The sequence below is a fragment of the Anser brachyrhynchus genome (assembly GCF_964034855.1).
Source record: "Anser brachyrhynchus genome assembly, chromosome: Z".
Taxonomy (NCBI): domain Eukaryota; kingdom Metazoa; phylum Chordata; class Aves; order Anseriformes; family Anatidae; genus Anser; species Anser brachyrhynchus.
In genome coordinates this window covers 68,443,679-68,470,946 of record NC_137697.1, presented here as the reverse complement: position 1 = coordinate 68,470,946, position 27,268 = coordinate 68,443,679, and the positions used below count along the sequence as shown (strand labels likewise).

Below are 27,268 nucleotides of genomic sequence, written 5' to 3'. Positions count from 1 at the left end.
ACACAACTTGAAGAAGAATATTGGTTAAACAGAAACGTCATCAAAGTTTTCTTGTTAGCTACTCTTCTGGAAGTTTATGTTCCTCAATGTTATTAAAATCAAAAACAAACACAAAAACAAACAAACAGAACCAAAGAAACTCCAGAGTGGATGAAAACAGTGGATTTTGTTTTGTTTAGGATTTTTTTTTTTAAATATTTCGTAGTGACAGAATAATATCTTGAGCTTGTCTCAGGAGGCTGAAGTGAAGAAGTGTATTAGTTCGGGCACAGAGGTAAAATTGAAACAGCACTCGGAACATGGGAGAAGGAGTTTTGTCCTCTGGGGCTTTTGTTTTAAATCACAGCCGATGCTGCTGATAATTTTCTTAAGACCTTGGAGGAAAAGAAATCCTTGAAGCATGGGTAGCAAGGTTTCAATCTGCAGTACCCATAGTCTGCTGGTTCTGAGAAAGAATCACCTACTTCTGGAGGTCTCAAGGGCTGACTTATGTGCAAAAAACTCAAAAGACAATGTCTGCCTTGAGGAACTTCTTGTCTCAGAAAAACAAGCAAACAAACAAATCAGATGGACAATGAGAAACAGAGTAGTAATTAAATTATTTATACACAGAAAAAAAAGTCAAAGATTCTCATGTCATTAACAATTTGATCTGATCAAAGAGATCCTACATCACTTTGAAAACCAAAAAAATAAATTCAGCTGCTGTAGTACTATCTCTGGAATCTTCAAAATGTATTCTTTCTGGTACTCTGAGGTTACCTCAGGAACCATGTGTTTAAATCTGAATTCAACCATGTTGATGGATGAAACTGCCATAAAATATCCTGATATGGGTTTCCTTTTCTAATCAGTTTGTGGAGATGGCTTTTGTGAGGAAGAAGAAGGCTGCTATATCTGTCCAGCAGATTGTGGGGAATGCCCGCTATCAGCTGATGCTAGGATAGCAATTGCCTTACCAATAGGTTTAGTCTGCACTGCCTTCATTATGACAGTCCTGGTAAGTAAGCTTTCTCTCCTCTTTTGTTTCTTCTCTCTTACTCCCATTATTTCACTGATTTGAATGAGTGTTCTCTTAGGAGAGGTATAGATTTTCTTCCGCATCCTGAACCTGCATACTAGAAGATAAACCATTTTTGGCTTCTTTATGAGGGGAGGATAATTGTTCTAGGAAATTTCTTACCCTAAGAGAAAAGACTAAAGAGGAATGTAACAGAGGGATATATAATGGTGAAGGAAGAAGCAGTAGTTATTAACAGTCTTCCACAATATTGGAAGGAGGGATTGCCAGTGAAGCGAGAGTGCTTTTCACTCAGAATAAAATTATATTATGATAACTGCTCCAGAACCCTGTGGAGACAAGAAGTATAAATGAATTCTAAAACAAATTAGATAAGTTCATAAAGGCATCAGGTCCACCATAGGTCATTAAGTCTAAGAGTTCAAATACAACATGTAATGGAGCACCTTCAACTATATTTTTAACTTACTGATAGCTAGACGTTCAAAAGGAATAAGAAGATCTATCTTTTTCTCTCTTTTTTTTTTTAATTCAGTTATTTTCTTAGTGTAACTGAACTAGTTTGGTTCAGCTGAAAGTGATTCATTTTGCTTAAAATTTATCAATTATAACAGATTTATGATGGAAAAAAAAGAATAATGAGAGAGTAGTGTATGAATATAGAAGTACTTTTGGATCCCTTTGAATGGAATAAAGAGATGACAGCAAATTATTATGACTTATTGATTCACAGTGAAGAGGATCTGTATTCCTCATGTATTCACATCTTGAAAAAAAATCTGAATTTCAAAACAAAGACATAGCAGGTGAATATGTGCAGTGTTAGAGTCATTATGGTGGCTTTGTAATTACAAAATCATTTATTTGGGGTCTGGCCTATAGATCCTGTAAATCAATAGACTCTTGTTTTGTCTGTTTTCATTGCATACTGCATTTGCACTGAGCATCTGAGGTAGTTAAATGTGCTGAAAAGGAATGGGAGGAGAAGGAAGCCTCAATAGCAATTTACTTTTTTTTTTTTTTCTTTTTTTTTTCTGTTTTGTTCCTTTGTTTGGCTTTGCAAGTTAGGAACTGAAGTACTTCTGAAAAACAAGCCTTAATCTCCCTGTGTCTCTGTTTCTTATTTGAGCATTTGTAATCCACATGGACACTGTGACAGTGTGCTTATAGGAACTGTCCTATAAAACAATATGCTCAGATAGAAATATGTGGTTGAACAGATGAGAAGTTCAGACAGTTTTAGACAACTTGCATTGTACAAAGGGAAAATGGAGTCTGACCTTGCATAGATTTATCTAAATCAAAAGTTACTTTATATAGCAAAAGTTACCTATTATTTTTGCTATTTTTCTGTAGGGTTTGAGTGTGTTTTTTGGGGGGGGGAGGGGATTTTTATTTTTATTTCTTTGCTATATACTTATTCATTCTGCTAACTTCTGTAATAGCTTTTTTTTTTTTAATTATTGAGGTGATGAATAAACAATATAGGAAAGATCTTTTTAACCAATTCAGTTATTAATATCACATAAGAAGAACCATCTGGGAATCTAATATCTTCTTTAATCATTCAAGCGAAGAAGAGGATTCCTTTGATCTAAGTGTCTGTAACAAGCATAGTGGTCACTCCTAGCTGATGTGTCTTTGTTCAGTCATACCTTTACAAGATAAAATGTAGATATCTTTTCTCAGAAACCCTTTGAAATAAATGGGATGACTTCATTTTTATTTAATGAGCTCAATAGCAGTCATAAATTTCTGCCAAAATATGGACACAGTCTCCACACCATGTTTCTTGAGTATTATCTAGACTTTTGCTACCCATTTCAGTGAATTCATAATTTCTAATGTTTAATTCTACAGTATATAAAATGGAATAGTGATGGTGAAATGTGGCGTTGGTTTGCCATTTTGCTACTGATTGCATGTATTGCATGTATGCAGCTGTGTAATTTAATCTGCTGCTCATCTTCTGAAAGTACTTGTTTACACTTTTTATGTGTTTTGCAAATACAGTAAATCAGCTATTTATAAGACCTATGTCTTCTTTAAGAAATAGCTGATTATTAGTATTCCCTATCTAATATTCTTTATGCTAGAGTATTTGACATTACATGGTCTTATTTGTTGGCGAGGGTGTAATTTTGTTACAGGGTATAACATGTACTGATGCTTTTCTTGAGGCTGGGCACTAGAGTATTCTTGCCATGCGTTTAGGCAGCACAGAAAATTTCCATGGCATGAGGCGATGTACACAACTCATTTGACATCCAGTCTGAGATCTAAATGCACTGCATAAGAAGTATTGACAATAATGGAAAGAGTTTATAGCCAATGCAAAATATTACATGTCCTTAGATTCCGGAGTATGGAATACGCTGTTTCAAATATCTTAGATTCTGTTTTCCTCTGGGAATATTAGTTCTAACGTTACTCGTATGATGTATATTGTATGCTTAAACATCATAATTTTGGGGGATACTTATAAATTTTCATATAAAAAAAATAAATCTCTGGATGAATTCTTTCAAAATCAGTAGAGCTACATCCGGAATGAATGTTATTTACTTTTGTAGTGGTTTCAATATCAGAAACAAAAGTTGTTTTGGGACGAGAGCTGGATTATAGACTTCAAATGCATCAAACAAGGTCAGTAACTTGTCATTTTGTTATTATTATCAGTTTCATTAATAATTTTAAGAAATAATCTAAATCATAATTACATCATGTTTTAATGGTCTTGCAAAGGATGTACAAATTTGTGAAAGACATATCCTAAGATTCATTCCTGTAAGTTCTCTGAGCTGATTACTGGCATTTTTCTTTACTGAAACCTTAGTTATCTAAGCTATTTTAGTTTCTTTGTTATTTACGGTGATTTGTCAATTTAAAAAGACAGACTTATCCCAAAATAAACAGATAACCTCTGGACTCGGATAAAATAAATTATACTTGCTTCAGTGGATACATGGATTTGTATAATTAGCCTCACTACTTTGCTCTGTATTTGCACAAATAAAATTAAAGATCTTCATTTTTCTCAGTGAATACTGAGAACTCTGACACACTTGTTGCGAAAAGTAATTCATTGAGACCTGAGGTGGTTTGTTTTGTTTTGTTTTTCATTTTACCTTCAGGATATAAAGTAAATTTTAAATTTGTTGTAACTAAACATGTTAAGAATAAAATCAGATGTTGTTTATCTTTTACTATGCTGCACTTAAAATAAATATAGATTATACAATTCACTTAGCTGTTCAGTGTTTTAGCACTGAGGAGGAGAGCACTGCCTAGACCCTCAGAGAGGAGGAAAGCAGTGCCTAGACCCTCAGAAGAGGTAAATCTGTAGTTTGCTGAAGTTGGTAGGTCTGTACATACTCTCTTGTTTTCTGTCTCTACAGGGAATTGCTAGAAAGATATCAGCTTTAGCTGTGTTATGTCATCATGCTGCTAGTAGAAATATCAAAACATTATTGTGCTAATGTAGTAGAGATACCTTCAGCCTTGGACTTGAACATTAATTTCTGTGTAGTTTTAATATGATATCTTTGTTGCAGTCAAGAACAGACTTTGGCTTAGAAATTAATTTGAGTACATAAAATGGATTTCAATACAATTTTGTAAAAATGGAAGTAGAACTTTCAAGGACAAGTGTCTTTCGATACGTAAAAAAGGAACATGAGTAGATTTCCAGCTGTTAGTTGATTATAAGAGGTCATAAACACCACAAAGGAGGAGAAACAATAGAAAGAAACTAAGGGAAATGAGAGACATGATTAAAAAATAGTGCTTGGCAATTAATTTTAAAAATCCAAGATGAAAAACTTTTTTTTTTTTTTTTTAATTGGGGAATAATCTGCAAAACAACAATATTCACAGAATCATAGAATCACAGAATTGTCTAGGTTGGAAGAGACCTCCAAGATCAGCTAGTCCAACCTATGACCTAATGCTAACAATTCCTCCACTAAACCATATCACTAATCTCTACATCTAAACATCTTTTAAATACCTCCTTGTTTAAGACCTAGTTAGGAAAATAACTAACAACTTAGAGTAATGAGCACTGATAATGTGAAGAGACTTTGAAATAGACCGTATATCTCCTCCAAACAGAGTTACCCAGCCATAGCCACAGTGGCCTGAAATGTACAGTTATTTAGATGGAAATACATAGCAGTGTTGCAGCCAGGGTATGTAGCCTGTGCTGTGAAAAATTACTCCTCTTCAGGTCCATTGCACCTATATATATATATTATCAGAGTTATTGCAGGGATCTTTAATATATTTTTAAGTGGAATGCCATAGAAAGACTCCAAATGTCAACGCAGTTTTGAACTGCATGTGGATAATACTGTGGTGTGGGAACATGACAGTCCTGATGCTGAACTTCCTCAGCAGCACTTTATTGCATACTGATGATACCAGGGAGAGTTGGGAGATTTTGTCAATGCTGAGAGTAATTGGCCAGACCTGGTGGAGATGGTGAAATGATATGTAATTCATTAAATCTTCTTTGAAATACATTTTGTTACCTTGAGCTGGTCAACAGATTTAAAAAATATAAAGAAAGAAAATGTTGAGATTACCGATTTGTTCATCTAACTGTATTATTGCTCTTCACTGACTTCCTTCTGGTGTCAGAATCACTTCCCACACCCCTGTACTTTACAGTCCTCTAGGAGCTCCAAATAGACTTGTTAAAATCTGGCACAGAGCTTGCTCTGCTTCCCTGGGTTTTGTCCTCTACATCTCCATAACAGCAAGGGCTGATAGCACTGAAAGCAGAGAAACTTGCATAGAATCCTGAGGTTTGGTTGGAAAGATCTCTGGCAGTGCATCACCTCTGGAGGTGTTTTGACTTTTTATGCAGTAGTCACATTCTGAAAAAAAATGGTTTTCTGTCTTACGCATTAACAAGACCAGTTCTGAATGCAAATATTTGGAAATTTCCTTATATTTGTCTGCCTCTGGAGTCTCTACCTTGGTAATAATATTCATCTTCAGCTGCCTTTACTAATCCCACATCTCATTTAGATTCCGTAGCAGGGGCAGCAACAGGGAGCATGATGAGTGCTCCCCCAGCACCTAGTGAATCCAATACCAGCTCTATCACTGCTCTGAGCTCCTGCACAGCAGTTGCTAATGCGTCCAAGAAACAGTACTTCACCCAGACTGGGAGATAGTAAGTCAACATATTACTCATTTTCTGCAATATCTATTATCCTATTGTTTCACCATGCTTTCTGGTTCATGCAACTTTGCTGTCAACAGGTATTCCAAAAAGCTTGTGCTTCTCTTGTTACGTGAAATTCAGAAAGCTAATATCATCATTTGACCTCTGTACTGCTTACTGGCTGTAGAAAGCGTAACTTGATGGGTTTTGTTTTTATTATCATTTCTCCTTTTCTTTTTTGGACTTGTTATGTGGGTATGACTGCATAATGTGTCTTGCACATTAATGAATGATGTTAATGAATGATGGCTACTGTTAAAATATATTTGGAATCAAGGTTTTGATGCAGCCCTTTCTCTAAAATGGAGGTAGAGCACAGCTAGTTTATATGAACTGAAGTTTGCCAGTGCATTTATATGGTGGGTATCAGTTAAGTTCCTGCATACATCTGCAGTGGATTCTTATAAGGGAAAATTGTTTTGGTATCTGTCAAGCTCAGATGCTTCATTGTGGAGAATGCTTCATCCCATGAGAGCAGAAGGATTTTAAATATCAATGGTGGATCTCCAAAACAGTAGACAGAGAAATAAAGGATAGCAGGGTTATTACTCTGACATTTCCTTTGCTGCTACTCTATCATCCAGCTGCCTAGATTCTAATACTCTCATGTTTCAAATGGCATATACAGATCAAGGATGCTTGAATATAAGCACTAATGCCTCCCTTATCATGGAAGCAGAACCTTGTCATGCACTCAGACTCAGATTCATACCTGCATATGGACATGCTCAAATTTCCTGCTTCATCTCTAGACATATGAAGCTGCCCACTCTGGAAAAATATCCAGTCCATTTTCCTAGCCTTGTGAAGTTATGAAGTTGGCCTAAAACTCTCTGAACAGCATTTCATTCTGTTTCAGTGATGGTAGAACAGTGGCCATAAAGAAAATAATGAAGAAGGCATTCACCCTGACCAAATCCATACGTAAGGAAGTAAAGCAAGTAAGGTAAGAAGGGAAACCTGAGAACCATATGCTATTTGATTTTTATACTAGTTCTTTAGAGGTTACAATCTGTCCAAAGGTTACTATAAATTCATATTCTTTCCTTCAAACTTTGATACTAGATCAAAATCTCCTTAGGACTGTTTTACTTTTCTTTGTATATTTCAATACAAAGCATTTGGCTTTCCCATTACTCTGCAAAAACTAGGAGGGACATCCACGAAAATTGTTCATGTGCTGTGTTTTATGTTAATTTTTACAGGGAACTTGACCATCCCAATCTCTGCAAATTCATTGGTGGTTGTATAGAAGTGCCCAATGTTGCCATAGTGACAGAATACTGCCCCAAAGGCAGCCTAAGTGATGTTCTGCTCAAAGAAGACATCCCATTGAACTGGGGATTCAGGTAAAAATAAATAAATAAACAAACAAACAAATAAGTAAATAAATTGAAAACCTAAAAGATGCGAACTATGCTGATAGATGCTATGTGCTGTTTGGGACAATATTCTAATTGTAAATGTAGTACTTGGAGAGATAGACCTACACTGTAATGTGGTGAGAATAAAGAAAAAAGAGTGAATTCAAATATCTAACCTAACATGTCTTCTGGATTTTTGAGCAATCATACATTGAGTGCTGGTCATGCTAAGCCAATGACTTTTCGACCCACCCCTGTTTATTCTGCAAAACTGTTCTCAACCCCCCCTTTCCATTCATCCTTTTCCCAAATATCTTGGGCATCTGCAATTAATTAAAAAGCCCTGTAAAGGCACGTAAGTGAAATGATTAACATACCTCCAAATGCTTTTTTTTATTTACCGATACAGAAAATGAGCACAGCATCCTAATGAAACTTCCACAAAGGCACTTCTATCATTTTTTTGAGAATAACCTTTTTGGCATGCTCTTTATACTTCTGCCTATTGTTTGCCTTCAGCAAAGAAAAAGAGTATAAGGGAGGAAACCCTCCAAAAAAGTGAGAAAGTTAATAAAAATGTGTTTCTTTTGTAAACATTTGAAAAGAAGTTGCAAGAATACAAACATACTGGGAAGTTCTAGAAGTTCTAGAGTAAACTGAACTGTCTTAATAAAGGCTGAAGGCTGTGAATCCAGACAATTGAGAGTTGAGGGCTTTCAGCCACCCACTTCAAGTGTTCTGAAAAACAGCCGTGCAGTGACAGATTTCAGAGCTATTTCAGTCATGAGGAGCCTTTCATGAGGAGCCTTTTGGTCAGCTTCAGTAGGCTTTGTATCCACTCTTGAGTGAAGATCTGGCATAGTGGAAATGCTAGCTCATTGGGTTTTGTCTTTCAGGTTTTCTTTTGCTACTGACATTGCCCAAGGAATGGCCTATCTTCACCACCACAAAATTTATCATGGACGGTTGAAGTCTAATAACTGTGTGATAGATGACCGATGGGTTTGTAAAATTGCAGGTAAAGAGAAGATAAATGAAATTTCAAAACTGCCCGGATAACCTACTAATGCATGTAGATTTCACACTGAACACTGTTCACAAGCACGTTCATGATGATGTGAAGTTTTGGTGGAAGTGCTGACTTTAACAGCCTTCACTAAAAGTTCCCTGTGTTGATGCAAACTTCATGTTACATTATCATGTCAAGTCTCTCCTGTAACGTGTTACTGATGCACACATCAGATCCCTTAAATGTTGGAGTCTATCAACAACAGTCTGAGCAGAAACTCTGTCTCATTCTCAGTTTTGATGCAGAGAGAAAACCTTAACCATGGTCTTCACTGTGAAGATATGGAATAATGCTGATTGGTGAACACAAGATGGTTTATGGAGAGAAGCAGACTCGACGCAGAGCTTTGCAGTCCTGTAAACAAAACTGAATTTTATTCTCCCACATATGGAGCTTTAGATCTGTCCTGCTCCTGGTACAGGAGGGCAGTCTATGGGGGCACAAAAACCAGTGGAGAATGTGTTTTATTCTACAGCTGCCAAAGGGAATGGAAGCAATGTTCATCTCTCCTACTCACTTCCCAAACTAGTTATTACACTCTATAACCTGCAGCTATCTTAAAAACAACAGCAACTGATTTATCTTTCAAAGGTTCATCCTAAGAGTACAGTCCCTACACAAGGCCATGGCTGCTTCTCTACCTCTGTTATTATCCTTCTGCCTGCAGGAATATTTGCTTTGCTCCTTTCCTGAGGAAAAACATAAAAAATGGAGATAGCTAGACTACATCAACTGCATCATATTAGCACTGCTTCTCTGAATTAGATGAGGTCCGTGTGAGATTGTTGAGAAGTTAACTGGTAACACTGTAGAGAATTTGAATACTCTTGGCTTATTGAGATTTCATAATGCAAAACAAACCTCACAAATAACTGATATGGTGATTAATAGAAAAACTCCAATAAGCACCAATATAAAGAATGAAGTTTTAGGACCGTCTTAATTAGAGGTCACTCCATAAAAGAGCCAGAGATCTTCATCCTGCCCACCCTACACTCAGCAGACAGCTGAGTCTAAGAAAACAGATGTCAGGTTTTTTTTTTCTCCTCTACAATGCAGTCAGCTGTTGAGAGCCTCTTCTGTGTTAAGCTGAAAGTGTAGCTGCTACGTTTATCTGCCTTTGTTCTCAAGCTAGTGGTGTGAAAGTAAAGCTCACCATCTGATTTCTAGTAGCTTTAGTCTGTCTAACTTGTAATTACTCTAACAACCTGCCACAGATGAGGGTCGGGGGATGAGTAGAACAGAAAACTACATTTGCATACTAAGTCTTGCACTGAAGGGAGCCTACTGTGTCTGAATGTAGTTTTATGAAATCATAGAATAATTCCGCTTGGAAGGGGCCATTTAGTTTAACTGTCCTACTCAAAAGGCTGTTAAACAATCTCATCTGCTGTCCAGATCTTACATTTGTTTTAGAGACAAAAGGTCACCAGGCACGCATCATTTTGAGATAGAGATGAGTATTTCAAAGAGGGAAAAATAATTCCTTTGTCAAGTTGTGTCACTATATACCAATTCATGTGTGTTCAGAGAAATGCTGAACAGTTTTATTTCTTGTTTTCTTCCATGTAAGATTATGGTTTGCAGTCATACAGAAGAGAAGATTCTCCTGAAGGGTCAAGCTCATACCAGCAGCACTTTATACAGGTTTACATAGCTCCTGAAATCCATTCCCTTTCAGACTTTGAACCCAATTCTATGACAGACGTCTACAGGTAATTTCCTGTTTCTCTCACTTAATAATCCAATCTCAAGTCAAATATTCTTTCATCACTATTAGTCTCAGTGTAATTCTGTGGTCATCCCAGGGGTATGTTTGATTGCATTTTAAAAAGGTTTTTCAATAATGGCAATATTAAAAAGAGTTAATGGCATCAATTTTCCAGGAGTCATAATATATTTATGCATTCCATCATTCTATAATTTGTGTAAACACTTGCTGCATGCACACAGTGACAAAGTTTTGTTCACAGAGAACAATTAGAGTTAGGAAGAGGAATGAATGTACAAGTGAATTGGTCAATCCCTCTCCTTCTGAAAATCTTTGTGGGAGATCATTGTGATCACTTACTTGGCTATCGAGTTTTGCCTTGCCAGTGATGGAAGGCTAAACCTGTCAGCTAAACAAGCTATTGCAAAGTGATCTCCTATAAAGGAGATCCAACCACTTTTCAGATAAAAAGGATTACTATTGAAATTTCAGAGAATAGTAATCTAATAAAAAAGGTATCGTACTGCGTTTAAAAAAAAAATCATCAATATTTTTTCCTTTTCCCACATATTTTCTCTATTAAGCATCAATGTGTTCTTTGTCTGTGCTGTTTCATAACAGTGATACTTCCTCTGTGCTTATTTCCAGTAGTTAGGTAAAAGCAGTTCAAAGGAGAAGTTGTAGGACAGATGGGACTACAAAATTTTTGTTCCCCCCCCCCCCCCTTTTTTTTCCCTTTTCCCAGTACAGCAGATTGGCAACTCTGCAAAATCTGGCAAATTTAGTAGCTAGCAGAACATAAACTACTGGAATTCAAATAAAGATTGAAATGCAGATTGAGTAGACAAGGGCATAGTTATTAGCACTGTTTATTAACAACATTTACCAAAGGGTAGATATTACCGTCTTTTATCAAAAAGTCTGAGTCCTACACTGGGCCACAATAAATGCTTATGGCCTCAAGTGACTGTTGCAGGGCTTTTAGTGAAAATTTAGTTCCAGAAGCAGAAAATGTTATTTAAATCTTCCTTTTTTTTTTTTTCAATTAGGATACATTAAACATTATGTAGTGTGAAGATGTGATTTTGTATATAAACACAAGATTTACTGGATTCATGTATGTTGTTCCCTGATGTGCATATACAATAACGATACCTGCTAGGACATTATTATTTTAATCTATTCTACCAGGTCAGATTATGTAAATAAGAATTTGAGGTCTCTGTAGTTCTTTTTGTTTTTGTTTTTGTTTTTTAATCTATGTGTGGTCCAAATATGCCATTTTAATTTGCTTCAAAAAAGCAGTTTGTCACTATGTTGATATATTTGGCCATTGTCGTTCTGTCCTGTGGAGGTCCTTTCTTTTCAGTATTGACTGGTCTTCAGAAGTACTGTGCTCCAACTAAGCAGTAATTTTAAAGTTATCTTATGCATTGCAATTTATCATTGCTCCACATTCAGGAAGCATTCTATTTTTCAGGAAATGTTATTTCCTTGCAGCTTGCCTGGTATACTCTTTGCCCATATTCAGATTAGATGACATTATTTGACTTTGCAGACAACCTGGTCTCCGGAAACCATTTCTTGCCAAGGACTCCTCTTAAAATAGTGTTAACAGCTGATTTTCTCATATCATAGGTGAATACACAGTGAACTTTTGACAGGTTTAGTGAATGCTTTCTGAACCTATCTTGCTGTCAGTTCTTGTGTCTGAAAAGTCCAGGTCTCTTTTTGCTGTACTGCAGATAATCCTTGCTTGGTAAAAAAGAAAATGACAAAAAGAGATGAAATATAAAGTCAGGGAAGAAAGATGAAGAAAAAGAGACTGAAGAAAAAGTATCCTGTAGTATTAACAGGTTTTTCTATTTAACTGATTTAGTCTTCAAACTCTGCGTTTTTATCAGTTTATGTTCATTGATACGAGCAAGTGGTAAGCCTTCCTGATAAATGTGTGGGATCACCAGCTGGGAAGTAGTGACCTAGTCTTGAAATCCTCAGTGTCAAAAATTACTGTGCAAAAATTCCGTTAACATTCCTGAAGATATGGCCCAAATAAAGAAAGAGCAAAGACTGCAGGTTTTGTAATTTTGTGTGCTTTTACAGATGAATCATATGCTTTTAAAGTTCTCCAGGGAATGTGTTGGTCAGATGGGAAAGTTAAAATGGAAATGAGAACAGGAACATGAAAGAACCTCCTAATCAAGCTGAAGAGGCTGTTTCCAGTCACAGTTTCTCCTAGATTGGCTTCTCTTGATTTGTAATGGTTATGTGAATCTCACTTTCCGCTCTGTTAGGACCTTTCTTGAACACTGCTGCTAAAGATGAATGAAATCAATACTGCTTTCTTGGAGTTACCATCATTTAATCATTCTCCATGAAAAATCTGAGCTTTGCTGTCTCACCAGGACTGGTAATCCTTTCTGCTACCAAATCACCCCCCAAAAGAACATAAAAATCTCATCAGATTAATTCTACATTATTCAGTATGGTTTATACACACTATTCTGTTTGGTAGTGGTGTCCTACCAGTAGTACAGAAGATAGATAGCCATACTCATTGTATGGCTAGGATGCCATGCTGAGCAGAGCAACCATTAGCAGTACAACAGATCGCAAAGCGGTTTTCCCCATAAGAATAAATGTATTCAGGAAAAGATGCATATAGTGTGTTATTTGTTACGCAGTTTGCATATACAGAAAGGCAAGAACAGCTTTATCAGTATTGCTGGCTGGAGGAGTTGTTGGCTTCTCAGAGATCACTGTTCCAAAAGATCTCTTGTGAGTTCAGCAACAAGACTGAACACAAAGTCGTTAATCCATTTTTTCCATTCTTCACCCTTGATGAATGTGTTTAACCTTGGTTCATCTAAGGAAGATGTCAATGATGAAAATATCATTCAGAAAGAAGCAGAAAAAATTCGTTCTGTATGCAATCTGCTCTGCACACTGTGTCTCATCGTTAACTTTACGGAGATTTTCCAGAACAGTGATCTATGCTGAAAAAGGGACCACTCTTCTTGATGATGATTCTGATGAACCTGCTCCTGCCCATTGATTAGAGCACAGACCTGTTCTGTATGTTTAATAGGTGGGTGTCATGTAGTCCCTGCACATATCCCTTCTGGATTCTATTAAATTCCAAAGAAAATTGCTTTGCTGTCCATCAAACTCAAATGCTTCATCTCTCAGAATGGTAACTGTGCAAGTAGGTTACTGTTAAATTATCAGTGACATATCTCCAAAAACACAGAGAAGTAACAGCAGAAAAGTTGCCATCCTCTCTTTTGGGATACTGAGCTTTCAGTTATAAAGTGGGGAAGAATGGGAAATCCCCCAAAGTTAAAATCACTGTCTCCATCAGCTGTTACTTCATTAAGATTTTGGTTTCCTTTTATTCTGCAGTTATGCCATCATTTTACTAGAAATTGCCACAAGAAGTGACCCTATGCCAGTAAGTAAAAGTGAACTTTGAAGTCTGCCTGGTAATTTTAATTCTGTTTCTGCTGAAGATACAAATCAAATGTACCTGTACCTTTTTTTTGTGTTTGTTTAAGCACCCATTTTCCTCTTGATTTTTCGGTGCAAATTCAGTTCCAATGGAACATGCAACTAGGGCTTCCACATAAACCTAACAGTCTCCCCTTCAGGACTTTAGAGAAGAGTGTATGAAGAAAATAATTGTACTTCCAAAATTGCTTTTGTGTCAGCTCTCTGACATTAAATGTGAGGACAAAGGTATGCCTTAGCATCTTTCTTTTGTATGCAGTTGTTCCTTGCCCTTCCTGCCATCCATAGACACTTTCAGTGGAGTATTGCACTGGTAAGAATATCTTAAAAGAGCACCTGACCTCTTTATAAGGAAAATGTCTTGTTTGCATGTCTCATGATCACTGCTAAGTGGCAAACAAAAACATGCACCTTGAAAGTGAGACCAGAGGTTCTGAATACGTAACAACGTACTGTCTGAAATAATTTGCACAACAATAGTTCTAAAAACTAAAACTCAAAACTGACATTCTTCCACTTCAAAGGTTTTGTGACAACAGACCAACAAAGGTCTTGTTGATTCTCAAAAGTCACCAAATGTCTTGCCAGGTATTAATTTTTAGTTTACCTGGTGCAAATACTGAGACTGAACCCTTCCAGCTATGAAAAAGCTTATAAACAAGGCTGCTCAGATTAAAGTGAACTTTATATATGTGTATATATATGTAATTATTATTATTGTTATTTTCTTTCTCTCTGTCCTCTTATTTAAAAACAGAAGTGATCTTCTGCTGATGGGAAGTTGTCATAAAAGTAATGATGATCACAGTAATGTATTGTCAAAAGGATATGTAAAAACATGCCACCTTTTCAACTTTGTTTAATCCCTTTTTCTCTAGAAAGATGATGTGCATTCAGCTGAATATTCTTGGTGTCCACCTTTGGCAGAATTAATTTCAGGGAAGGCTGAGAATTCTTGCCCATGTCCCACAGATTACATAGAGGTGAGATATAATATTACATACAAAAATTCTTTATTGAAGTAGACTTAAGAAATGTGACTGAACTTTCATGGCAATGAATGTAAGCAACTCAGAAATCAAGAAGCACATCTCAAACAAAGCACCATGAAATTTCTTTAATATCCTTTTTTTTAAAAAAAAAAAAAAGTCAATTTGTCCCCTCAAATTTTCAGTGTAATAATCTTTTTTTTTTTTCTTAGTATTCAGTCATGATTTGTGTGCAATTTCAGTTTATTTTACGTGTTGGTTCCATGCATAATTTATATTAGTTATATCTGTTTAGCTTACAGATGAAGTGCATATGTTTCAGGCAAAGTATGAGTTCAATTTGATTCTCATGCAAAAGATCTATGTGTTTAGTAGCCTCAAAGTGACTAAAAAGAAACCTCACTCCATCTCTGTTCAATTAAATCTGAACAAAATTGTGGCATCCTTATTTCAGTTTAAGAGCTAAATAATTGATCTTCTGTGGCTTGTAGCAACCAAAATGTATCAAGCTTCTCATAAGCAGTATTGGATTTCAGTGGGAAGTTAATGTTTTAAAGATGTATTTTAGTTTTTAAATGCTTGTGAATATTTTGTACAGACAAGTCTTCATGTGACTCCAATTGCATAATAACTTAAAACGCAAGACAAGAGCTTAAGCAGAGTTTGGCAGGACTAATGTGAACATCTACTTCATGATTTCCCCTAGGTGAATTTTCATGAACTTAAATTCTTCATTCAATTATACAGTATAGATCTGTATAGTTCAGGAGACCTCAGTATAGTCCTACTATTTTTCACTGGCTGTAGATAGGGCTTCACACACAGTTTTAGCACTGAGAAAAAAATATTAATTGGAAATACCACCTGTGCATGAAATGACAAAAGGCTGTTTGTTTCTCTCATTCTCTTTCTGTGTCACAGCTAATCAGAAAGTGCAGAAAAAATAATCCAGTCCAAAGGCCTACGTTTGAACAAGTCAAGAAAATGTTATACAAGATGAATCCTAATAAAGTTAGCCCTGTCGACATGATGATGACTCTGGTAATTTTAGATTTTTAATCCAGTTCAAATTAATCTGGCCTTCACCTCTCTACTTCTGGTTTTGTTTGGTGTGGGGTTTTGTGTATGTGTTCTTTTTTTGTTTTGTTTTTTTTTGTTTGATCTCATTTATATTTGATAAGAACACTCAGTCATTCACTCACCTCCAGCAGATTAATTGTAATTTAAACTGAAAAAAAAAAAAAAAAAAAAAGAAGCTGCAGTTCTGTTGAGGCCCATTTTTCCTTCTCATCCCATTTCTGTCAGTTCTTGAATTTTTCAACTTCTTTACAGGGGAACACTTTTGTTTCTTCATTCAAAAGCCATTGTTTTTTTTATGCACTTTCAAGAAATTACAGCCTCCCCTGTGGCTAGGGGCTGGTTTTACAGAGCTGGGGATATAGAATCCCTGCATACCACAAGTATGTTTACAGATGCATTTTGAGCATCTTAAGCCCACCAGGAGAAAAAAGAGACTCGTCTCCACAGCTTGTTGCCTCCCACAGAGCAAGGATGCAAAAAACATAGCGTAGCATAGCATAGCATAGCAGGAAAGTTTATGAAAGAGCTTTGTAAGATTTTGACAAAAGGTTGAGAATTACATTCTTCTTCGGTTTTGGTAACGTATTTTAATATGCATCCGTAGCTTGATCTCTGTATTGGATTTGTCCTCTAATTTTTACATAGACTCTGAAATCTCTAGGATTGATGTCCGCCCTCTTAGGTGTAAGCAACAATTTAAAATCTGGAATCATTAATTTACCTATGGAGAAATCTTGTGTTTGGATTTTTTAAGAAAAATTTAGTTATCTCAGACCTGGGCGTTTGCTTATCTAAATATTTTCAAAGCAATATCATTCAAATGCTTAAATCCTATCCAACTGTGCATCTGTTTCAGTAAATGGATTATTTTGTGCATTTCTCCATGTTATTTAGATGGAGAAATATAGCAAACACCTGGAGATACTGGTTTGTGAGAGAACTCAGGATTTAATGCATGAAAAACAGAAGACTGATCGTCTGTTGTATAGTAAGTTCTGTAGCAAAAAAGCTGGATATTCTTCTCAATAATATTTAATTTTAAATTTCTGATTACAAACAGACAAATGCCTTAATTATTTAAAAAATAATGTTTAGTTGGTGATTAATTGATGCATATGTTCCTTGCAAATTTGAAAAGATATTGAACTGCTTTTTATATTCCCCCCAGTAAAAGTCAATGCTCTAATATCAGGAGACTTTGACTGGATAATCTGCAATGCTCTGGCTTATTTTTATCCTGTTTAGCAGTCCTTCTGTATAGTTGTAAATATTGGGGAATTTTGGATTGATGTTACTTTTGATGGAAGCACATATTCTGGAATTCCTCAGGATAAAAGAAATGTGGAATAGGCATAACTCTTAGGAGAGGAAAAGGAAAAGGACATGAAAGTGCAAGATCAGAAATAATGAAGATCAAGAAAATCTAAGAGATAATAAACAAGCTTGGAATGTATAGATATTGATTTATCTTAACTAAAAATCATGGGTCATCTGAAAAACCTGGATTTGTTATCAGTGAGATTTACTGTGAATTCTCACCTTACAAAAGAGTAGATTTTGTTGCTGGACTGTTTTCTCCTTAAAAATATTTCACCTTTATGAACATTGTTTTTATACCTTTAAACAAGCATGTTATGATTGCTGTGTTCTTTTATCCATGTCAAAATAGTAACAGTATGCTACCTTCTATAACAGGTATGTTGCCAAAGCAAGTAGCAGATGATCTCAGGCAGGGAAAACGTGCACAAGCTCAAAGTTACTTAAGTGCCACCATCTTTTTCAGGTAAATAAAAATGAAATATATTAATAGAAATGACTCCTGAAGAAACATCTAGGCTCTTAGCAGAGGTGAAGCTCCTAGCAGAGCACCAAATCTCTATCAAAACTGCCACTGCTTGTACCAGGTGGCAACATTTGACTCTGCAAATGAACGTCTTTCAAAATTCTCACGTTCTTATTTTTTTCATTAAAATAATGCAGATAAAAAATGAAACTACTGCAGAGCTCTAAAATCACTCTATGTATGTACTCCTATGTACACAGGATAGGCCTAAGTAAAGGTTCCAGTATTTAGCTGTGTAGAGGAAGCATATCTTTGCTTAGAGTCCACATACCTTTACAGGTTTTGACACTTGGTGTGGTTATGTGTGCTTGAAGCAACAATTGCATTACATCTTAACCTGTCATAAGTGGATAGCTATTAGGTTCTCCTTCTTCATTTGTACATAATCAAAAATTGAAGACTAAATAGTCTTTGAGAGATTAAAATCTAGCTGAAAAAAAAAAAAAAGTTTATGCCATTCGTAAGCAGAAAGACTTAGGTCAGTCAGTCCTTTTAAGTGGGAGGCATTTATTTTCATTTTAAGCAAATGTTTGAAGATAGAACTATTCTATAAGATACTCAGCCAAGGAAGTACTGAAAAAAAAAATTAATATTGAGCAAATTCAACTGAGAAATTATTATTGTGTGCCTGGGATTACCAGTTTGCTGTGGTTAAGACAATGCCTATATTCTTTTTGTGATTTACAGTGACATAGTTGGCTTCACTCAGCTTTCCAGCAGCAGCACACCTTACCAAGTGGTAGATCTCTTGAACAAGCTTTATACAGCTTTTGATGAAATCATAGATAACTATGATGTCTATAAGGTGGAGACAATAGGAGATGCCTGTAAGTTCCTTGAATTGTGGGCAATGATGGGACATCAGGGTAGAGACTGATGACAATTAAGAACAGATGAAGGAGATTTGCAAAGCTTATTACCACTGGGAAGACACAAAACAATTGGGGCAGAAATCCTAGCACAGCCTTAGCAATCTTTAGCAACATTTTCCTACATACATTTCATCAGTTCTACAGTTGGTGAATGTTGTCAATGGGATGTTTGGGCTGAGGGAACAATCCCTGATGTTTATTTAGTTCCTATGATCTGCAAGGTCTGAATTTAAACCGTGGCAACTGACTAATCCCAATTGGAAACTTTTGTTTCACGGGAACAAGACTGAAAAATTTACCTTCTGCATGGGAACATAAATGACATTCTCTAAGCTATACTATCTCTGTTCAAAGACAGCGACAGCCTTCTGCCCCAGTCTGTATGGGTTTGGCTGCCTATTCCTTTTGGATTTTTAGGAAAACAGCATTTTAATTGTCATTGTAGAAACCTTCTGGCACCTGACTACCATTATAGCTGAGTTTCATCCAAAACCCAGCAGAATCCAGCAGTTTTGGATGAGACAAACAGGAATTCTTTAGCTAGTAGAGAATTAAAACAAAACAAAATAAAACAAGCTAGGTTTTTGATTGAACACTTTACAGAGCACAGAATTCTTGAAAAAATGCACCTGAGATATTCCGAAGAGACGTGTTTCTTCACCTACACAGTAAGAGTCGCTGCCAGTAGGTATAGGACAGGGTCTGGTGGGAATCATACCCAAAGACAAAAGGTATTAAGCAGCCACTTGCCCACTATCTGTCCCATTTGAAAGATCCAAAGATCCTCAGGAGGGGGAGGGAGGGATATGCCTTATGAAAAGTAAGAAGGAAATCCAATGTTTTTCAGAGGCAGTGTAATTACATACATGAGCTGTTGCTCTGTACTTCTCTTGTTTCTGTCTGTCTCTGCACAGCAGGTATAGCTGTGCCTCGGGATATGAAGAAATAGTGCTTTTATGTTTTTCTAACTTAGCAGCATCTGGTAATTATGTGTGTAATTCAAAGGTTAACACAGTTGCATTGTTATTTAAAGATATGGTAGTGTCGGGAGTACCCAGAGAGAATGGGATCCTTCATGCCGGTGAGATCGCAAGCATGGCTTTAGACCTTGTGGCCGTCTGCAAGACGTTTAAGATCCCACACAAGCCCAACACCCTCCTAAAGATAAGAGCAGGAATACATTCAGGTATGTTGAGAGGGCTGTGAAAGAATCCCCCTCTGGTTTAACAAATGTTTCTGTACTGTCATTTCCTTTCCATTTAAAAATGAAGCAAATTTCCTGACATGGGATGGAGCACCTTATAGAGGTCATCCCAGCAGAATAGGCTATTGGGTACATGTAACTTTGGGAAAACAGTGTGGAATCCAACACTGGAAACACAGTATGGTCCCAGTACTTTAAGGTACTGATCTAAGTGGGGACTGCATTCTGTGTCTGTTACTTGTCCTTTTCATCTGTTCTGTTCTCAGAACAGTGAGTTGCTTCTTCAGTCTTTGTTCTAGCCTTCACTCTCGGACTCCGAGCTCCCTGATCTAAGCTGATATGTGATTGCAGCTCCTTTTTGATAGACAGAGTCGGACATGTATTGTGCAGCTCAGCATCTGCAAGTTGAGTGGCTTATGTTATCTCAGCAAAGATCAGATCTTCTGTATTTCAAATCCCCTGGGGCTGACAGGAAGGAATCAAAACTAATATTTGAAGCACATGGTCATTTTCTGCCTTCAGCAAGAGCAGGTTGTTTCCTATTCCCACTTTTCCACATGACTAGAGGATGTTTTGTGGGCAGCTCCTACTGTGAGCATTCCTATCTCCCTGTCCTACAAAATATTTTTTCGTAGTGTTGAAAAATGATTTCTGCAGGTGCAGAAACTCATGTATGATACTTCCATCCCATCCTTACTTCCTCCACTATTCTCTTTTGATGCCCTTTTGCAGTTCCCTTCATGGCTCTCTGCAAGGCATATGTAAACATGATGTATAATCCATCCAAGATAGTACTGGCATTTCTTCCTTATCTTGTTAATAAATGGGATATAAGGAAACGCAGGAAGCAGCCAGGAGGCTCTATGGCTGAGTATGTGATTTAAAAACACAACATATTTTATTTTATTTTCTTAACAGGGGCAGTTGTAGCTGGGGTTGTTGGGACCAAAATGCCACGGTATTGTTTATTTGGAGATACCGTGAACACAGCTTCCAGGATGGAATCTACCAGTGAAGGTATCAAGCTGCAAACTGCAGCTGCAGTTCTGACCACCCCTTAATGAGTACTGCAAAAATGTTATGCTGAGAAATGTCGAGTCCTGTCCTATTTCAATGACTTCAAGTTCTGTAAGGATGGTGTTAATTTCTGTAGCCAAATTTGCAGATGCTGTTCTCTACAACCTTTGTAACCATCCCCTTGATTTCCCAAGTCTTAGAGGGGGATTTTCCTGGCTTTGCAGTTCTCTACAATAAGAAATGGTGTACAAGAATCAGATTTTGGAGAAGATAAAAGAAAGAGTTAAATGTGTAGGTTAACTGTTTATATTCTTTCCTTGCACCCAGCTGCGTTTATAGGAAAAATATTTTCATGAATCCTTTTTTTAACTGATAACTTTCATCTCATGAAGAACACAGGAGATAGTAAGATGCCATGGGAGCTGTGTCTGTCTTTAGCCAATATAGAAGGTTATATATGTGTTTCCCAAAAAAAGAGATTAGACAGAAATCTCTGTAGATTAAACCACGGAGGTATCTTCACTTCTTCCCAGGGGATAAAAGGACCCCTTGTATAGCTAACAAGCTTTATTTTCAGCCAGTATGAGTATCTGAATCTCAGCTTCTGAAATATTTTAGCCTGAACAACAAGAACTGGAAAAAATAGAATAAAATAAAATAAAATAAAATAAAATAAAATAAAATAAAATAAAATAAAATAAAATAAAATAAAATAAAATAAAATAAAAAATAATAAAGAATGAGGGAATGAATCAAGGCCAGACATCATGGATGCCATGTTTTTGTTTCTTTCAATCATGAAATGAAGCTAAATAGTTTTATGGCTTATATTGTGATGCTTTCTAAAATGAATTTTTGAATTAGGCAAAATCTGAGGTGTTGTCAAATTTAATTTTAGGATAGAGAGTGATACTCAATATTTTGCATGATCCACTAAAAACAAAGCAGGAAGACAGAAGAGTGGTCCTACATCATGGCTTTGGAGGATTAGCCTGGGGATTTGAGAATCAAGCCAGATCCATTCCTTCTTACCATTATAAACATTTTTTTCCAAAGCAAATGCTAGCTAGAGTGGAACACGCAGCATTTTTCCTCCTGTCACTCTCCCCAAAAGCTCCTCTCTTCCTCATCCTCTTTTTAGGCTCCTTGTATCGTCTCATTGAAAGTGTTTTAAAAGTGATGATTTCAAAATCTACTTCCGTCATTCTTGATATTTCATCTTTTGTTCTGTATGTATCTCATAAAGAAGAAAAAAAGAAAAAAAAAGAAAAGTAAAAGAAAAATAAAAGGAAAATAAAAGATTTGGGGGGCAATTTTCCACATTGTGCAAAAATTTGCTGCTTTTTTTTGTTTCAAAAGCAGGAGTATTCTGAACTCATACTATCTGTCCTCCTCTTTGATCTTTAGTCTCTCATTTGCAAAAGGCAAACAGCCAGTGTTTAGGTACAGATAGTTTCTCAGCTAAGGAAAAAAACATTGTCAAAAATAAACTGATAAATAGATAAACAAATAGTGGAAGTATCGTAGTATTATCCCTTACCGCTGTTTTTATTTTCAGGCTTGGAAACAGAGCAAGAATGGCATTTTCCTTTATGGTTAGACTTCGCTGAAAACTTTTTGTGTGAAGGCAACACTGGGCTTTTATTAACCATGATGTAAAACTATGCATGTAGATCTTTCTTCACTAGATGAAAAGGGTGCTTGTCAGTAATTTCAGTCAGGTGGCTATGAGGAGTAGAAAAATAATATTGGATGCAGGATGTGAAGAGTAGAGTTTGCTGACAGCCATGTATTTGTCCCGAGATGCCCTCACAAAGAGGCCAGGATATTGGAGCTTGTGTGTGAACATTTCAAATAACAGGGGAATGACAGCAAAGACATGAAAAAAGCAAGAGGAAGTTCATTAATGAGCCTTGAAGTCTTTGGCACGCAGAGGGATATATGTCTGTCTTGAATGGTTAAATCATTACAACAATATGACAATTGTCGCTTTTTCCAGCTCTTAAAATACAGTGCAGTTCAAGTGCATACCAGCTGTTGGAGCAGATTGGAGAGTATGTGTTAGTATGCCGTGGGAATTTACAAGTCAAGGTGTGTATCTAACATTTATACTCAGCTTTTCAGAGAGGAGAGTGTGAAAGTACTCTGAAGTTCCTGAATTTTAACCCATGCAGTCCTCTGTATCTCAAAATCCATGGGTTTTATTTCCTGACCCTTAAAAGAGGGGCTTAGGCTTTAAATCAGGACGAATTCCATGGGCTTGTTAATGGACAATGTTAATTCAGAGAGTGAAGGACTAAGCCCAGCTTGGAAGTACTGCTTGTCAAGTCATTTCTTAATGAAATCAAATATGTTAATTAAGAGAAAATATAAATAGTAACACTTCCATAAGAGGACTAGTATACTTGTGGACGCAGTTTTGGATGGGACTTCAAACAATTGCTTTAATCCATGGTGCTTCCATTAGAGCACGGTCTTTCAAGGCAAGGTTTTGTGCCTGTTTTCCTATATGTAAAATGGCTGACAGGCACATCAGCTTCCTTTCGGGACTTAAGGTGATATGAGAAGATTATTACAAAAATGATGGCTGGTATTATAACCCCATGATTCATTTTCTTCCTCAGGGGAAAGGAGACATGGTAACTTACTGGCTTGAAGGTAAGAAAGCCTCTGCCACCCAGAAGGAAGTCCCCAGCCCATCTGTGACTCTTCAAGATCCCAACAGAACTTCGTTTAGTTTGATACCAGGTGTCTTTCAGGGTGATCCTCTCTCAAGTCCTGCTTACTAGCCACTCACTGACTCCAACATCCATACGACTTTCAGCCTGTTAGATGACCCTGCTGATTTAGAAAGCAAGAAAATAGATAGTATGTCCCTTTGGCCTTGTGGTTGTATTAGCCTAGATTTTATTCACTGGTATTCCTCTTCTACCAGTGGCAAGATAAAAAAAAATATATTACAAACAAAAACAAACAAACAAACAAAAAACCTGGGCGTTACTGGGTAATGGCCAGTAGCCACCATCGCCTCACAGCCGGTCGGCTGGACATTCAAGCCTGTAGGTGCTCTGACAGTAAAGAAATAGACAGAGTAGTGTTGCTGTTTAGTAGTATGATAAACCTTGTGGGTGTGATTGGTTTTGTGTTGAGAAAGGAAAAAAATGACATGTAGATTGTGATAGAAAACAAGACCCAGTCAAAGAGGGAATGAAGCAGTGCAATTGTAGTCAATACAAGCCCAAATGAGAATTTGGATTCCTGCTTCAGTTTCATCTCCATTGCCAGGAGCATAAAAAGAATAAGAAGAAAGTCTGGGATAGTTCCATAGATTCAACACTCATTAATACCTTCCATGTTTGTCCAGAGATCTGAAAACCTTAGGACGGCAATGGAAAGCATTTCAAGCTGTTAAACAGAGGAGAGTCCATTACAGCTGCCCTTGTCTTCAGCTGCTCTGGGACTTCTCTGAAAAACTACACTTAACATTAGCTTGTATTATGTGGTTGCTTTGACTAAAGTGGCTTTGAACCCCCTATTGCTGGCTAGTTATCTGACTGTGAAATCAGGCAGACCTCTGAGTCACTGTGTAATTTAGGACACGGTTTAGAAAAGGTCATTCCTGAACAAGCATTTCCTGTAAAGAGAGATGCATTACTACAAGTGGAGTAATCTGTTGATGAACATGGTCTGTAAGCATTGCTGGTATTGACTTTCTTTAAAGACAAAGTGTATGTATGGTAAAACCTGCCTGTACTTTTTAGGGTTCAATTTATGGCAGTAAATTACTTTCCAAGGCTAACATATTTTTGAAGAGTTTGGGCAGTCCAGGTGAACCGATTAAAAGTGCAACAGAATTATATATGTAAAATAGTTGAAGAAAGCACAGAGTCACAGCAGTTCCACCATAACGCCCTCTGGACTGGCCAAACCTGACTGGGAGGAGGAGAAAAGGAAGGACTATAAGTGACATAGCAGCATTTACTCTCCTTTTTCTGCTTCCTTACCCTCCAGTCCATTCCTGATCCTACGTACATTTACAAAAACATATATATAAAAGCAGTTTTTCTGTCTGTAAATTTGTGTAGCTCAAACAAGCAGCTGACTAGTTGCCCATGTTCCGATGAAGTCAGCATAGTTTTAATGCTGAATATTTGGTATGTGATAGTAAGAAGAGATTGACATTACAGTTTCTTCTTCAGCTTCTATGGGAAGTAAATGCAGCAATAGCATTAGATTTTTCCGAGATGCTTAATGGAAGTAGAAACCTAAATCTTTCCATGTTACAGAAGACTTATTTGAAATAATAATTAAAAAAAATAAAAATAGAACATCCTGAGTGAAATTCTGTCTCAGAAATCTGTGGGAATACTGGCAATTTTGGCAAGGAACACGCATAGAGCTGATCTTAGCACATGAGATCCCAACATGGAACCTGTCCTAATTTTTAAAAAGTTGAATTTTAAATTCATTTCGTATTTTTTTATAAACTTGAAAAGTTCCTTTCTCTGTTTTTGAATTTCATATTAGTACCTGGTGCAGTACAGTTACCTTACTTGTAATCTTAGCAAAATAAACCTTTCAGTTGTCCAGAGTATAGCGCTGACCTTTAATAAAAACTTTTCCTTTATCCCAAGGCTACATAGATATTTTGAAACTCTCTGCCATATTATAGTACTGCATGGTGTATAATATAGTTTACATTATCCCTTTAATGAGTTAGCGTGCTTTCTGTTCTTACTAGAAGGGTGCATATCAAAGGATCTTTTATCAAATATGAATGTGAAAGCATGTGCTTTGTTATATGTTCTTCTGGAGAAGCATTGCACTTTTAACTCACCTGCTTTATTTTAATGTTCTCAGAATTAAAAGCTTAGAATCGAATGTGTTCTGAGTCTAAAGTTTTCTAGATATAAATGAATGCTGAGTGACCATTAGCGATCTTGTTGGATGGTCAACCTCCACCATGGATATCCTTGGGTAGTATTCAAATTCTGCTGATGATAATGGACAGACTCCTGTTGACTTCAAGAGGCTTGAAGTCTGTATGGCTATTTGCAAAAGAGGTGCAGCTCAGGGAGCACCAGTGCCATCCTAACTCTCAGTTTTTTCACTGTCTCTTGATCCTCTTCTTGAAGAGAGTATCTCCAGAATGAGAACCAGATTATTTTCTAAGTTCTTTTGAATCTGTGGTATCTCTCCTGAGACTTCAAACAGTAGTCCTCATTAATGTCAGTTGTCGTCTGGCTGTGATACAACTGATCATTTTCCAGAATACAGAAGTAATGAAAGTTATGGATACAAACTGAAATGTCCTCAGCCAGCTGGCAAGTATGTAAGATTTAACTCAAGACTTTTGGAAGCTGTTGTCAATGCCTACAGCCGTATTTCATTGCCACCTACCAAAACAACAGGCAAGTTACAGGGACGTGCACTACAGAGTTACACAGATTTTATCAGGCATTAGATAAAATGCAGCAATCTTCAGAGGTTGTACTACAGAACTAGCTCAGCAAAGGTGGTTGCAGCATGAAGCCTGTCAGATGTGCCCTGCTTTTACCTTCTGGGGATGACATAACTGCAGAGATCTTTTTTTTTTTTTTTTTCCTATATTGTGGCCACACAAGCATATATGCACATATATATATATATAATATGCCTAATATAATATATATAATATAAACATTCTGGTTATAAATATAACTATATAAGGAGACATTAGTGCAAATCAATATCCAGTATAAAGTCACAAAACTGTTGACAGCTATATCAGAAGTGTCTCAGGTTTGAACACTGCAGACATCTCAGGTTTGATCTCACTGAGGGAGCACAGGATGGTTGTCAACATGAAACTTCAGATACAAGGGCAAGGTGGTCTTTGTATCACCTGCAAAACAGAAGTGCTGTCCCATTCTGCTGCTCTAAATCTACGTCCTTGTGTGAGAATTCACTTGAGACAAATGCTACTGAAATTCAGCTCCCCAGAAGGTTCTGCTATAGCTCCCAGTATTTCTAACTGCCTGAGAAATACAGAGAGGTGTTGTGGCTCCCCTGGAAGCTGCTGTCTAAAGTCCTCGTGACCATGGCAATGCAGAAAAGCTCTGTCGACTGATTGCTGTCTGCTCTGTGAAGTCTGACAAGCAGCATGATGCACATCTATGAGATGCATTAAATCTGCAGAGATTCACATCCCAGTCCTTTCAGTGTCTACAGTTATGGAACATAATGCAATGGATACCCATAATGTATTCATGATATAGTGATCTTATGAAAAGCTTGTGTGTTTTATTGTTTGTTTATTGTATGATTATTGCCCATTGCAGACCGATCTACATGCAGGTGATGACGCAGGCATGTACTT

The 27,268-nt window shown here is 36.7% G+C and overlaps 1 protein-coding gene across 4 annotated transcripts in view; it reads left to right on the top strand.

Moving 5' to 3' along the window:
* LOC308185603 (atrial natriuretic peptide receptor 1-like) overlaps nt 1-27,222 on the top strand; it is a 40,960-nt gene extending 13,738 nt beyond the window's left edge. For 3 of the 4 annotated variants that reach the window (XM_080573937.1, XM_080573936.1, XM_080573939.1), the window contains 17 exons: nt 855-1,000; nt 3,595-3,667; nt 6,056-6,203; nt 7,114-7,200; nt 7,460-7,603; nt 8,515-8,636; nt 10,261-10,402; nt 13,801-13,849; nt 14,784-14,888; nt 15,816-15,935; nt 16,869-16,962; nt 17,670-17,757; nt 18,505-18,644; nt 19,723-19,875; nt 20,812-20,910; nt 22,910-23,001; nt 23,535-27,222. In XM_080573937.1, the coding sequence (XP_080430063.1) occupies nt 855-1,000; nt 3,595-3,667; nt 6,056-6,203; nt 7,114-7,200; nt 7,460-7,603; nt 8,515-8,636; nt 10,261-10,402; nt 13,801-13,849; nt 14,784-14,888; nt 15,816-15,935; nt 16,869-16,962; nt 17,670-17,757; nt 18,505-18,644; nt 19,723-19,875; nt 20,812-20,910; nt 22,910-23,001; nt 23,535-23,699 (1,967 nt within the window). In that variant the 3' untranslated portion in view covers nt 23,700-27,222. The remainder of the gene's footprint in view (nt 1-854; nt 1,001-3,594; nt 3,668-6,055; nt 6,204-7,113; nt 7,201-7,459; nt 7,604-8,514; nt 8,637-10,260; nt 10,403-13,800; nt 13,850-14,783; nt 14,889-15,815; nt 15,936-16,868; nt 16,963-17,669; nt 17,758-18,504; nt 18,645-19,722; nt 19,876-20,811; nt 20,911-22,909; nt 23,002-23,534) is intronic. The other variant, XM_080573938.1, reaches the window with a different exon arrangement.
* Nucleotides 27,223-27,268: the final 46 nt, after the last annotated feature.